Source organism: Thamnophis elegans, chromosome Z, assembly GCF_009769535.1.
Source record: "Thamnophis elegans isolate rThaEle1 chromosome Z, rThaEle1.pri, whole genome shotgun sequence".
NCBI lineage: Eukaryota > Metazoa > Chordata > Lepidosauria > Squamata > Colubridae > Thamnophis > Thamnophis elegans.
The window spans coordinates 91,917,587-91,932,737 of record NC_045558.1 but is presented as its reverse complement, the minus strand read 5'-3'; the positions used below and the strand labels follow the sequence as shown (position 1 = coordinate 91,932,737).

The window sequence follows — 15,151 nt, the reverse complement described above, 5'->3', positions numbered from 1 at the left end:
AACTGAAGAACAACTAAGACTGGTGCTGGAGTGAAGTAGGTAAACTTTATTGGAACCGGGGAAGAGGATTTTTCTTTTGCTTTAAATCTAACCCCAAGGAACAATTTAGAACTATTCATTCACAACTATGTGTTAAAGCAGTGTCTAAGCATTCTGAGGAAACAGTAGACCAAAAATGAAAGGTGCAGGTGAGAAAAATAATAGATTTTGAAAATTGGACTCCTAAATTGGGAAGATGTGATACTGGGAAGGTATTTCAAAATGCTGGAATTATTTACTTACAAAACTTATTCTGTTTTTATAAATGTTTTACAACTAGCAATAGTAATAGCAGTTAGACTTATATACCACTTCATAGGGCTTTAAGCCCTCTCTAAGCGGTTTACAGAGTCAGCCTATTGTCCCCCACAATCTGAGTCCTCATTTTACCCACCTCGGAAGGATGGAAGGCTGAGTCAACCCTGAGCCGGTGAGATTTGAACAGCCGAACTGCAGTCAGCTGAAGTAGCCTGCAGTGCTGCATTTAACCACTGCGCCACCTCGGCTCTGAAATCGCTTGACTATTAGCAATACTGAAATTTAAGTGGAGAGTGCCACCCGCTGACGAAAGGAAAAATTATAAGTCTGGGAATACCTATATGAAGGATATATGAAAACATCCATTGGATTATTTTTAGCTACTCTATGACCACTGGTGACCCAAATATGAAAATGAGGAAGCTATTTAATTAAAGAGATACCTAATGTTATGCTAGAAGATTGAACCTGTAAAGGGAGACAAAGAGGCTTTTGATAACCTCTGGGACTATCTAAATGGAACTGATTGTTTACCTATGGGACGTAAAGAACTGAGATTAGTGCAGTCCTTGAAAGATAACTTAAGGACTGAATAAATAGTTCTTGGACTCCTGGACAAAAGTTGAATTTTTTAAAACAAAATAAAATATTTAATAAGGAAAAAAATGAATGGAATTTCAAAGGGGATGGCATTACTCTTTCCAAATACAAAAGACATCATGGATAAAGGATTTAAAGAGATTGTGGGGAAAAATGGAAAATACCATATGAGGGATGATGAGTAAAGATCAAGACGCCCAGGAAAGGGAGGAGTCAACAGAAGAAATGGAAGAAGAAGACAAAGAGGAGCAAACAATGAAAATAACAATGATTGATTAATTAAACCAGGGGATAATATATTAAGAGAGTTGGAAGATATGTTTGAAAGTGAGATTGGGGTCTGGGCAGAAATCTTGAAAACTAGGCAGTGGAAGAGGGTAGAGGTAGATTGAACAGCCAAGAAGCAGATGCAGAGAAAGATTCAAGAGAAAAAATCTGGAAGGCAAGTCAAAAAAAGCATAGCAATTAAAGTATTGCAGCAAGCAAGAAATGATGGATAGATGATTTCTCTTTTTAGTTGTTGTGATTTGCTTTTGTATTTCTCTCTCTCTGTGTTTTTTCTTTTCTTTTTTTTTAGGTGAGTGACATGATTAGAAGTTAGGTGGGATAAAAAGGAAAAGTCTTTTAATAAAGGGTGACATGACTAAAAGCTAAAATAAGTGATAGACATAAGAGAAAGGGAATATTAGTGTATACACTTTTATATAATAAAATCATTTATATAATAAAATAAAAGGAATAACAAGAAAAAAATGGAATAATTGAATAATGACAGATTGCTACCTAATATAAATATGCATCATTAGAAATATATAAGTTGATTGAACGTAATAATTATGATTAACTGTATTAGTTTTATTTGTATTAGAATGTATGACACCCAGGAGCCACACTATTTATACATTGATTTGATATATTTGTAAAAACTTGGGAGGGGAGAGCTTCCAATATCAAAATAAACAATAGAGGGAACGAGGGGCATCCTTGTCTTGTACCCTTTTGAATTTCACATGAGTTAGTTAGATCACCATTTATGACAATTTTTGCATTCTGTGACGTTTGAATTCCTTAGATAAAATGTTTGAATTCCTTAGATAAAATTCTCTCCAAAGTCCATTTCCTTCAATATTTTAAACATAAAAACCCAATTTAGGTTGTCAAAGACCTTCTCTGCATCTAAAAATATTAAAGCAGCCTGTTTCTCATTATGATATTGTAAGTATTCAATAATATTTAAGACAGTCCTCACATTGTTTTTTCAGCAGAAAGCCTGCTTGGTCTTCATGCAGTCGTGGGATTCAAATAATTTAATAACTGGTACATTAGGGGATACACACACACACACACACACACACACACACACACACACCAATGATGGCTAACCTTTTTCTAAAGGTGTGCCAAAACTGTGCGTGTGCATAGTTTGTTCGGAAACGAACTTCCAGTTGCCCCATTGAGTCTGTTTTCGTCATCTCTAAGCTCCAGAGGCTTTCCTGAAGCCTGGGGAGGGTGAAAAACAGCCCAATGGCCCAACCATAAGTTTAGGAATGAATTTCCTGATTGCCTGTTGGGCTGTTTTTCACCCTTCCCAGGCTTCAGGAAAGCCTCTGGAGCCTGGGGAGGGCAAAAAACAGGCGCAACATTTGAAAGTTTAGCAATATGTAAGAATCTAAGCAGTCCTACTAAACCAAACCAAGGGTCCATTTAGTGCCACATTATGGATCCCTAAATGGATGCTTTATAGCCAATCAGATACACCAAAGGTAGGGGTGTTCTTGTTTTGGGTTTTTTTTTTTAGAAGAGTTTTTTAGGATCTAAATGTTGTACCAATTAGGGGTCATGGGACCTGCAGTCTAATGCAGATGGAGAGCATTGGCCATGAACACGCCATCTATAATTAGGAGGAGGTACATATTCTCCTACAACAGGGGTGTTAAACTCGCATCGTCAGGGCAGCGTCACATGACATATCAGGACTTTCCCCCCCTTCACTAAACTGAGCGGGGCAGAGCCAGCATGTGACACATCTGGCCCTGATGTTTGACACCATTGTCCTATAGTAATAATGCCTTGCGACATTCTTCCTAACCCCATATATGTTACAACACTACTCAATAATGAATGAAAGGTTACTTTTCTCTGTCAGTGATGAAAGATGTAATGTTTGTACAGTAATGAGGCTACTCTGGAAGCATTTGGTCATATCCATTAATTCATCATCAGGGCTATACCCTGAGAAGAAAAAATAGTTTTGCTAGTTTTAATCAGAAGGCAGCTGCAAGTACATGGCTGGGAATTTCCCGGCATTGTGGCAATTCTGCCTCACTTATCAAGACATGATAATCCTTTATTTTGCATTTTAAAATACATTTATTTAGCACTTGCAATATTCATGTAAAGCTTTTAAAAAGTTCTTAACAAGGTGGAAGATCCACCTAAAGCATAGGAGAGGACTGAACGACATTCAGGCAGAGCTCAAATGCTGGTATGCGCACCTGTCATTTCCATCAAGGCCAAGCACAGCAGTTGGGTGAACAATCTTGAGTTGACATTATGCCTGCCTTTATCCTGCATTATGCATTCCTATATTCCAGGGAAAACTGGATTTTTGCATTCATTCAGAAAATTCTGATCAGTTTTGTTGAATAGGAGTTAACCAAGCTGATGAGATGAATTTTCTGCTTACCCAGACTTTGAAAATTAAATCCTTACTGGCTGCTCTTGGGTCCCTGTCTGACTTTACACAAATAATATTGCAATGCCCCTTAAAGACATATTGAAGTCTCATGAAGCCAGAGGATTGCAGAATTGAGGCTTTATTGGGGAGGTAAGAGTCAGGAATGGCAGCTGCTCTACTCATAAGAAGCCTGTCTTGAAAGGAATTGGAACTGAAGCCTGGTTAGGAATCCAGTTGTTCACCAACCCCTCCTTTATGCTATTTCATTTAACAGAACTGGTTGACTCTTTGCAACTGTGAGTCATTTAAAGAAGGCTTTTTTGTCTGCACGACTGGACAGCCTTCCCGTCTGCCGCAAAGGAATTTCATATTCTATTCCCCCCCCCCCTCTAAATAGCTCTAGGTCTGTAACAGTTTATTGCAGGGAACAACCCCCACACTCTTGTCTTTTCAATGGGGGTGGGAAGAGGAGAGGAATCCACCCTGCACAGATCAAACCTCTTTGCTCTCATTCCCTAGCAGCTGGGATTCTTAATGTGTTAAGCAGGCCTCTGCTTCACTGGGGGAAGAAATCTCCATTTCAAAGCCTGTATGTCAACTTTAAGTGGGAATGTAAAAATGCAACATGCTTTGGGGAGGAGGGGAGGATACGAGTCAGAGATCGATTCATTTTTTTAAAGTTAAATTGATTAAAAAAAAAAAACATGCTAGCTTCTGAAAAGGTAACAAAAGTTTATTTCCCTCCCCCCCTTCTTAATTAGCATTGCAAACAAAAAGGGGGCAAGGGAGCCAAAAGAGGGTAGGGTTGAAAAAGTCAAACTGACCTGGAAAGAGGGTAAACATGAAGGAGCTGGAAGGGAGGGGCGGGAGAGAGAAATAAATGAATTTTAGATATTTGTTAAAATGCACACATATGTGGAAAAGACATAAGCCATTCTGACATGAGATGGTCTTTCTTTTCCATAGGCTTCTAAAACCAGAAGGATTAAATTAAGAACAAAAGGGGGGGGGAGATAAACCCATGGCCCCAACATTCCTTGGCAGAGGGAGCTCAACTCTCCTAGGTCCACGTTGCAATGTTCTGTCCAGAGGACACAGAAAGGGGGAGGGGGGTTACTAAAAGTTTGGGTGTAGTCCCTGCTTGTGTGGGGCAAGCAGCTGAAAGACCTTTGCCAAAAAGGGGACTAATGAGATCCATCTGTTGATGTATTTACAGGGTTCATAAGACAGGTTTATAGGAAATGCTGTGGGGGGTGGGGTGGGGGGGAAGAGAGAACCATGTAGATATAATCGGCTATTTTAAAAAATGGAAAAAAGCATGATAACAGAACTTAGAGCTTTATCCTTTTGCACAGCAACTGATGCCATCTAAATTGAGTTTTAATATGAATTTTAATATGAGCTAGAAAACCCAAAATCTGGATCTTGATAAGTTAATGGGGGGAGAAAAATGCCCCTGTCTCATACCCACAAAAGAAAAAAAGTGGGGGGAGGGGAAGACACATTTGTAGTTGAAAGCTTTGGACAAAATGTTGTTCTTGAATTCAGGAGCTCTACTGGAATCTGCGGAAAAACACCTCTAATTTACAACCTCTTGTCACCAGATGCTTTTGGGAAAACCCAGTATTATGGTAGAAGGCAAAACACTGTAACTGGAAATAACAGAGATATTGACATGCTTCATTGCATAGTAGGCAACACTCAAGTACAAACCATATGCAGTGTTGTGTTACACAATAACTGGTTTTTTTTTTTTAGAAATAAAACCAGATAGAATGTGCTTTATTTATTTATTTTGTCCTAGGTGGACACATGTTTATTGCATTCCAGGGTCCATCTGGTTCACTTTAGTCACCCTTTGATTTGGGGCTTTAAACCACACTCTTTTCTCTGATGAAGAGAAAGACTCTGTGTGTGTGTGTGTGCGCGCGCGCACACGCAACATGCAAGCAGTGTTAAGAAGAAAAATAGAGGTTTCCATTTCCATCACTTTTTAAAATGCAAGATTACTTACTTACTTCCTTTCTTACTTCCTCCCTCAGCTTACCCCTAGTATTAAAAATCCCATTTTGCATTATTGTTTCCTCACCCATCCAAATTGTTTCCTTTTTGATGGAAAAGGAGGAGGAAATTATTTATTTCTTTTCAAAGTTTTAAAACTTCACACCAAATGACACAAGAAAGCAACCAACACCATTAGCAACACAAAAGCAGTCTTAAGAATGACAATTTGCCAAGGGCAGGAGGCAGGAGAGGCCATCAGAGTCTGCCACAGGGGGAAATTTTTGAAATTTAATGGGAGCTTTTCAAAAAGATTTGTACAACAATAGGTTTCCTTTTTTAAAAAAACTTCTTCCATATATTCTTTAGCATCCTATTTCATCTTTAGACTCATTGCAAAGAGTGGTTATCATGCTAGAGAAATGGATGGAATTTACTAGCTAACTTCTAGGTAGCACTAGAGCGGCTTCAGTAAAGCCTTTTAGAAACTTTAACTCAAAAATAGCATTTTGTGTTTCTTTATAAATAGTTCCAGCGGATTCCAATTCCACCCCAATTCAAATATTCTGAAAAATTAAAGAAGTGAACTGTTAGAAATATATTATTTAGAATACTGATCAATCATTTTTTCAAATGGAAATACTAAATTTTAAAAAACATTTCTTCTACTATAATAATTTTGAGAGCAATTCTTAATTCTGATAAAAAATGCTCAGGATCCGATTGTTAAGATTTTAATGAAATGATACAGGCTTGCCAAAATTCTCAATATATTGGGAGTAAAAAGAGAATTACAGCAGCCATATCTTTTCACAGTTTGCATAACTAATGCAAAATGCATACGTGTGCAGTCATCATATGCAAGAACTCAATAAAGAATTTCACCAAGTTTTTTCTAATGCTTTTTTCATAAAACATGATAAGAAGTTAATCTATCTGCAGTGATTTTCATGGAAACCTTAGACTGAGATTGTTCCTTAGTGTTATCAGAAATCAATTCCAAATCAGAGACAGTTGATTTAGAAAAAAAATAGTTTAGATTTAATGCTTTTTCATTGAATATATTGCTTTTTTGCTACAGTTGTTTTATTGAATAATAAATTGTTATTTTCCTGTAAGAGGCATTTATAGAAGTTACCCAAACATATATGAAAGTTCTTAAGAACTGTAATAGAAGTTGGGAAAAGTATGCATCTTCAAAAGAAGAAAATAGTAGAAGACAGAAATGTAGAATTTTTTCTCCTATACTGGGAAAAACTGGTAAAATAAGCTTCTTATGCTTCTCAAACACAGTACTTTTCAATTGAAATAAATTCCCCTTAAACTTTCTAAAATGCCACCAAGCATGTCCCTTTTTTAAAAAAAGTTTTTTTAAGATCCTTCTCTTCAAGCAAATGGATATTGCGCTGTGAAATATCAATTGTAGTTTTTAGTTACTTTCTAAAAGCTAAGTGGATAGCTCACAAATAAATTGCTTTGGAGACGGCCGCTGCTGCTTTTGAAAAATACTCAAACTGAATTTGCAAAGAACAAGTTTGTTTAATAAAGGAAATGTCATTTTTAAAAAGCTACCTTTTGTACAAAACATCTAGGAAAAAATAGAAACATACAAATGTAACAAAGAGAATTCTGAGGCTTAAGGCAAGAAAAACTTTCTTGGAGGTCATAATTCTCTAAAAGAAATAAACATAAGAAAATCTGCACAGCCAAGGCCCAAATTTCAGCAAAGGCGAGAAGGCTCAGCCATCTTCCCCCAACCCACCCCAAATATATTTTTCACAGACAGAAGATTGCTTGCCAAACTTTCAACCTGGAAAAGAAAAAAAGAGATGGAAAGAAGTGTTCCTGGAAATCTATCAAAAACTGTAGCTTGCAAAAGGGAGTTAGTTGATGGAAGATGTTTAAGGTGGGTTGGGTGCTGGGAGTGATACAAAACCTGGCTCTGGTGAAAAACTTAGGCAAAAATAGCCTATTAAGGGCCAACCCAAACAGCACACTCCAGAGAGAAAGAAAAGGAAAAAGGGTAAAAAATAGAATTCAAAGAAAAGAGGATGAAAAAAATAGTTTTTCTTTCTTTGATCCCTCCATACTTTTTCTGAAAAATAACGTCCTTGCTGCTGTTCTCTTACTTGTTTTTAAATAGAAATATATAATTAAATTTACAAATGCTATTTACAATTTTAATTACAAAAAGACACCCTTTAATAGTTAATTAAAAACCTAAAGCAAAGAAGTTTAGAACTTGTTTTAATTAAAATGAGAGAGTTTTAAATACTTGGGGAGTTTTTCTCCTTTGTTTTTCTTTTTTGCCTCTCCGATTGTCAGAGGAGTTTTCAGCTTTATGTAGTAAAGAAGCCCCATTTCCCAAATTGCAGGGAGGTTTTCCAAAGAACATCTCCCCATACATACAAACAGAATCAGCTCAAGGAGGGAGATGCAGGCAGATCTGGTGTTTTCTTGAAATTCTGGAGCTGGCAATCTTCTTCCTCCATTTCTCTTCTCAAACTGTAGTCTCCCCATGTTTGCTGTTAGTTAGCCTGGTATAAAACTTCCTCCAGGAATGAAGGGTTTTCCCAGACCAGATCCAGAAACCTGAAGTGATGCCCACAATCAGCGTCATGAGATACTTGATCATGTAGACAGTGAAGTCAGGGGTCATGCGTGGGGTGTATTGAAGTGGACATGGAATGGCCAAACTCTTACAGTTTTGGCTAATCCAGCTCCGCTCCCAGTGCTCACGGAAGGCTTGTTCATAAAAGTAACAAGCAATAACAATGGTGGCTGGCACCGTATAGAGGACACTGAAAACCCCAATGCGCACCATGAGACGCTCCAGCTTCTCTGTTTTGGTGCCCCCATGTTTCATGATGGTACGGATACGGAAAAGTGACACAAAGCCTGCCAAAAGAAATGAGGTGCCTATGAAGAGGTAGACAAAGAGGGGAGCTAAAACAAAGCCCCGAAGTGGGTCTATGTTGTTAAGCCCCACAAAACAGACACCACTGAGGAGATCACCATCAATCTGCCCCATGGCCAGGATGGTGATCGTTTTGACAGCAGGCACAGCCCAGGCTGCCAAGTGAAAGTATTGCGAGTTGGCTTCAATGGCTTCATGACCCCACTTCATGCCAGCTGCAAGAAACCAAGTGAGGGACAAGATGACCCACCAGATGGAGCTGGCCATGCTGAAGAAGTACAGCATCATGAAAAGTATGGTGCAGCCTTCCTTTTTGGTACCCTGCACCACTGTCCGATAACCATCATCTTGGAAACGTTCATTGCACACCACCCGTTCCTCCAATACAAATCCTGCAATATAGGCTACAGAGACCATGGTGTAACAGCCAGAGAGAAAGATGATGGGTCGTTCTGGATAGCGAAAGCGCTGCATGTCCACCAGATAGGTAGTGACAGTAAAGAAAGTAGAGGCACAGCACAGAACAGACCAGATGAGAATCCAGATACGTGCAAAGTGAATCTCCTCTTGATTGAAGAACATGTGACCATCATTCTTGGTGGGTTCACATGGTGCTGCACAGTCTTTCTCCCCAAGAAACTTGTAGTTGAGGTAGCTGGGCACTTTAAGGACTCGTGGGCAGTGGAAAGGGTGGTCCAGAGTGGCATAACGTGGTGGCCCAGCAGTACCTTGTCCAGCAATTGGAGTGGCACTTGTAATCAATGCTGGAGAGCCACCTTCCTCTGAATGGTTCTGTCCTACACAGATCTGCTCTGCCCCATGGCGGGGGAAGTTCTCACAGCGCAGTCGTTCTGGCCACTGGAAGCCAAATTTGTTCATGAGGGCCTCGCAGCCTTGGCGTGCCCTCTCACAAATGGATCGGCAAGGTGGAATGGCTTGCTCCAAGACAGTGCACACAGGGGCATACATAGAGCAGAGGAAGAATTTGAGCTCCGGGGAGCATTGGACCTTCACCAGAGGGTAGAACTGATGGACCTCCAAGCCAGCGTCCTCTTGGCTGGTATGTCCCAGCAAATTGGGCATGATCGTCTGGTTGTATGCAATGTCAGTGCACAACGGAATGGAAATAGGCTGGCAGAAGCCATGGTCGGGGACAGAAATGCCCTTCTCTCCGTGGAATTGGGCCCAGCAGGATCCCAAGAGCAACGGCAGCAGCAGGCAACGGGCCAAAGACGCGTCGGCAAAGCGCATGGTGGTTTGCTCCCCGTCAGCTCTTACGGATACCCAAGCGCTTTTGTCTCCTCCCCAGGACGAGCTGGTATCTGTCACTTGCTTCGGAGACCCTAGTTCTGGCAAAACTTTTTGGGATCAGCCTCGGAGAGCTGAGGGAGGCAAAACTCCACTCACCCAGCGGGAACTCTTCCTCGCCGCGCGTCTCTCCAAGCGCCTTTCGCTTCCCTTTGTGTCTTCCCTCCCCAATTAGTCTGTTTCAAAGGAGGGCCCCCGGGCTGAGTTGAGCTTCGCCCAGCCTTCTCCTCTTTCTCCTCCCAACTTAATCAATTCCAGGCCGGCCCCTTCCCTCCTCCCCTCCTCCCGCCCGGCCGCTTGCATCTCCATCAAAGAGATGCCTAAACCCCTTCCCAAAATTTATTGTCGCCCAATCAGATTCAAATCCAGGGACCAACCCTCGTCCCCTCCTTCCTTCCTGGGATTGGTCAGCCACCTCGGGGTGGGGTGGGGGAGGAATAACGAGATCACGAACCGAAAACCAGATTTCTCCCTGCTATGGTGTCCTGTGGCAGTTTTAAAGGAGAAATAATTTACCTTGGATTATCATTACTCACCTCCAGTCATAATTAAATTATTAGCAGGCACATTACCTTCGTTGTGCGGCAAACTCAACTCCCTCCCTCTTCCCAAATTTTAATAAATAGCTATAAAGTCAGCTATCCCTTCCTTCTGAAAACAATTTCCAACCAAAACACACACACACACACACACACACACACACACACACACACACACAAAACACACACAAAAACACACAGCGCTTGGAACACACGCTAATGTGCTTCACAGGTCCCCCTCCCCACCCCCATTGCCTATGCTTCTTTTGTTTTTTAAACTCTGGTATTTTGTTTAGGGAAGGCCTCTGTTTACAACTCACAACAGTTGTTACTATCTAGGTAGAAAGATTATTTCTCCCCCATATCTTTTCTGGCTAGTGTAATGAGTGAGATAGAGGAGGGAATGTTCTGTTATCATTGCTCTTCAATAAACAAAACTACATGTGTGGCAGGCTTAGAGGCCTTTCTGTCTGTATTATTTCCTTATATAACAACCTGAGGTTTTCCAAATTAGTTCCTTCAGATTAAATAATATTAGCCTCTGTGATGAGAAAGGAGGGAGGGGGTGTAGGTAATCATCCAGCTTCTGTGGAAAACATTTGTTCCATCCCTGTTTAGGCTTATTGTTTCCTTACCATTAGGTAAATTTTCTAGCATTCATCTTGAATCTTCTTTCTTTTAACTGTTATTGTATTTGTCCTGTTTTGGGTTTCAAAGAAAAACATGTCCACCCCATTAACAGCCTTCTAGATATTGACACATGGTTAGCCTATTTATTTTTGGTCTTCTAGTCTGCAAACTACATATGTCCAATTCCTTTCTTCACTTTTCATAGAGCATGGCTTTCCATTCCAACTCCCTTTCTTTTTTGACAGCTCTCCCCTAAAATGATTCCTGATTCATTGTGTCCCTTTTAAAATGCAATGGCCAGAACTGGACATAGTACTTCAGGTGTGGTCTAACCAAAGCAGACTACAATTTAAGTTACCTCCTGTAATTTGAATGCAATACTGCTGTTAATACAGATTATAATTAGTCTGACTACAATCAAGTATTTTGATTTAATACAAACCTGTACAGTCAAATGCTCCAACACTGTAGAGAGCTTCCAAATACCAAATGCCCCTGATGCCAAATACAAGTGCAGCCTAGCTTGGCAGCATCTCAAAAATTATTTCAAACTCAAAAAAGAAAAAAGAAAATATACTCTTAACCAGACCAGTATCACTGATGCTAATTGCCAAAACTGCAGTAGGGCCCATGTCTATGAATGGGGTGGGAATACTAAGTAGGTCTTGGACTGGAAGTGCAAAGAGGAGTAAGAGAGGAAAAGTGAAAGCTAGAATGGAAAGTATTTAGGAGCAATGTTAGGCAGAGCAACTTGCATCTTTATGCTGTGCTAGGATTAGCCATCTAACCATAAATTGAAACTATACTTTGCCACATGAAATTTTCTTTCTCTATTATATCTCTTCTGATTTGATAAGCAAAGTAATTGGCTGATTAATCAGCATTATTGTCCTTCATTTAAACATAATTGTGCTGTTGGCTCTGGCTGTTTAAGAAGACTACAGAGATTGGAGGAAATGGTTAACTGTTCTGATCCCACGCATTACTGGTCACTGGACTATATACCAATAAAGAAGAATATTTTGAAGTCAGGGTTGAGATGAAGGGTATTATCTGAGTGTGATTGCTTTCTTGCAGATGGTGCTAGCACCAATAATGTTATCCAGTTTGGGTAATGAAAAGTCTGCAAGAAAACAACCAAGCTCAGAGAGCATCAAGGACTACTCACTGGACTACAAGTCAAATATTTGGTTGTGAAGCTTAATATTTTTTCACATACTTGAATGTTATTTTCATGTAATTAAGGATGCCTTAAATCTATTGTGATCACTGATCAAGGGGACAATCAGGGTTAATACTAAGGGTAGAAGATCAACGAGTGCCTGCCCAAACCCAGGCTCTTCTCTGGAACAGAAATAGCAGTATATGCAACATATGTTCTACAAAATACAAGACTTCCTTATCCTTGTTGCCATTCCTAGTCATTAAAAAAATAGGACTCAAGGACTATGGAACTGTGTTGGAACTATGTCCAGAATATATTGAAGTAAATGAGTTGTCTCTCTCATCCAGAAGGGCATAGAAAAGTGACACAATCTATGAATATAAGTAGCAGTGACTATAAATGACATGGCCTATCTGATCAAAGCAAAACAGTATAGCATAGATTATTCCCTTCTTGCAATACTTTGATAGGAGAAATGACTATTTTTCTTCAATACCAATTTATTTCAATCGGAATGGATAATGTTCCAAATGTAGAGCTATGATTTTCAGCATCCATCATCATTAGCTGTATGTCCTGGAAAGTTTTCCATGCAACCCCAATGTATCTTTTGGAAGAATGTTGGGAAAGTTCAAGAGGCCTTATATCATCAGAAGGGAGAAATCAATAAGAAATATCACCTATTTCTTATAATCTTTTAAAATTTAATTTCTGCATTCAGATTCAGAGTATCTGATTGTGATGCTATGCATAGATGACAGTGATTTAGAATTTGGACCCAATTCTTGATTAAATAAAACAGTCTGTTGCTTTGCAACAGTTCTTTTACAATCCAGAGCATAGCAGCCTGAAACTACTCCTAATTGCCACTCCCTTATGGCATGAATCTTTGCAATACTGATGAGTCAAAAGGGAAAGTAATGTGGAAACAGTGAGGAAAAAAGCACATACAATTCCTCAAATGCTGAAAGCACCATCAAGCCTTGGAATTACAGAAGTACTGTACCCATTGATGGCTACTGAGTTGAATCTGCCATAGAGCTCCTACGTTTATTGCAATGATATAAGAACTGATGGGTCAAGTAAAAGGTATTTCTCTTGCTTATCTTTTTTATCCTCCTTATACTTTTATTTTAAAGTGGTAATAAGTATATGTCTAATAAAGAACTCCTTCAAAAATCTTTATTACTAGCCAACCTAAATCTCTTCTTTCCCCATCCTCCCCATCCTGCATCAATTTTTCAGAGACTGAAACACTGGACACTTCTTGCACTTTTCTTGGCAAAGCTTTTCAGAAATTGTTTGCCACTACCTCTTTTCTAAGACTGGCAGAAGGTGACTATCCCAAAGTTACCCAACTGGGTTTGTGCTTAAAGCAGAAGTAGAACTCACAATCACCCAATTTCTAGCCAGATGTCTTAACCACTACATCACACTAGCTCTCCTCTGCCTTCTCTTTACCTTCCTATAATCTCTTGTAAATGAGAAAGAAGGAGTTTGGCTCTTTAAAAGAGCTCTTTGAATGCAGATGCTTTCCACACTTATAATCGCCCCTTTTCTTTAACAAAGAAGGCCCATTACGAATCCTTTCTTTCTCCGGGGCACCTCTGTGCAAAGACAGTCTTTCACACATTGGTGTAAAGATTTATTTGGTGTAAAGATTTATTTGGAAAGCTCAGAATTTAGACTGGAAAAGAAGGAGGCTGGACATAATTATGCTAAATTTAGGGGCCATTACCAAACAGATCTGAAAGCAACACTGATTGCATTTTAATTACTGATAATGTTACCTTGGAATCTTCCATGCCTGTTGGAGAGGTGGGATGAGGATCTTAGAGGCAATCCAGTACTATCAGAATATAAACTTTGGGTTGGATAATATGCAATTATGATTCAATTATTAAACAAGAATGAAATTATGATTGATTAAATATTAAAATAACTAGTTTAATACACTGTTGTATTTGTATATAGTGGGATGAGTATATAGTTTTAAACATCTAGCAGTTGTAGTCCACTCTTAAGAAGCACTTCAATTTTTTTGAAATTAAAAATAAAATTAAAATGATACATATTTTATTCAATTACTCATTATGATGAAGACTGGGTTAGATCCAAATTAAAGACAGATGGAACTATTTCCATGTGAAATCAACTAGACAGATTGATCAAGAAAATTAAATTCAACTAACTTTTCTAGGAATACACAATTTAGTGAGTCTCCACTTTTGGGGGAACCCCCCCCCCAAAAAAAAAACAGTGGGGAAACAGATTGACTCCTGCCAAAACATGTCAGGATATTTCTACAAGCCTAGATCCTATCCATAGGACTATTTTCTTGTAGAAGTTCCATTAAAGCAGATAAACCCCACAATCAATTATTATAGCCCATGTGCCAGAACTGTTTTTCCTTTCCCATGGCAGTAAAAAATACAACAGAAATACACCTTCAGAACATTCTAAATCAGCCACTTGATGTGGCAGCAGATGCACTATGCCTGCCTTGTTTTATTATAAATATTTGGTTTATTTCTGATCAAAATTGGTTTTCATATAACTCCTGTTGTTCCCTTGCTTGCCCTACAGAGTGTCTCTCTTCCCCCAGGACCCTAAACTGTAGGAGAATCTGGTATGTGTAATAGAATCAGGCTGTAGCCTTTCTTTCTGAACAACTGACCCTAAGCCTTTCTTCCCTTATCTCTCCCCTACTCTGCCAACTTAGCCTCTTCCTTTCCCTTCCCCCTCCTGCCATCTTGGCTTATCCTCAACCTCTTATCTTCCTGCAGTTGTAATTCTTCCCCTGTCATATTTCAAGTCCTGCTCCTACTTCTCCCCTGCCTGACCCAAGGCTTTTATCTGGGCTTTGCAACTTGATCATGCTTAAAAAAAAACCATCACACCTTCCACTTTGTGCTGTCTTTCTTTCCTCCCACTTTTCAAGTTTTTCCCCCCTCCAAACTGCTAGCACCAAGCTAGGCTTTTGTCCCTGGTGTAGCTGACCCCAGGAAAGCTGCTTC

General features: G+C 39.4%; 1 protein-coding gene across 1 annotated transcript; it reads right to left on the bottom strand.

Moving 5' to 3' along the window:
• Positions 1-1,463: 1,463 nt before the first annotated feature.
• FZD2 (frizzled class receptor 2) lies at positions 1,464-10,036 on the bottom strand. Its single transcript, XM_032235686.1, has one exon. It carries the CDS (start codon positions 9,741-9,743, stop codon positions 8,076-8,078), a length of 1,668 nt encoding a protein of 555 aa, XP_032091577.1. The 5' UTR covers positions 9,744-10,036; the 3' UTR covers positions 1,464-8,075.
• Between the last annotated feature and the right edge of the window lie 5,115 nt (positions 10,037-15,151).

Coding starts and splice junctions, on each gene's coding strand:
- FZD2 (XM_032235686.1), bottom strand. CDS start 9,743: ATGCGCTTTGCCGACGCGTCTTTGGCCCGTTGCCTGCTGCTGCCGTTG.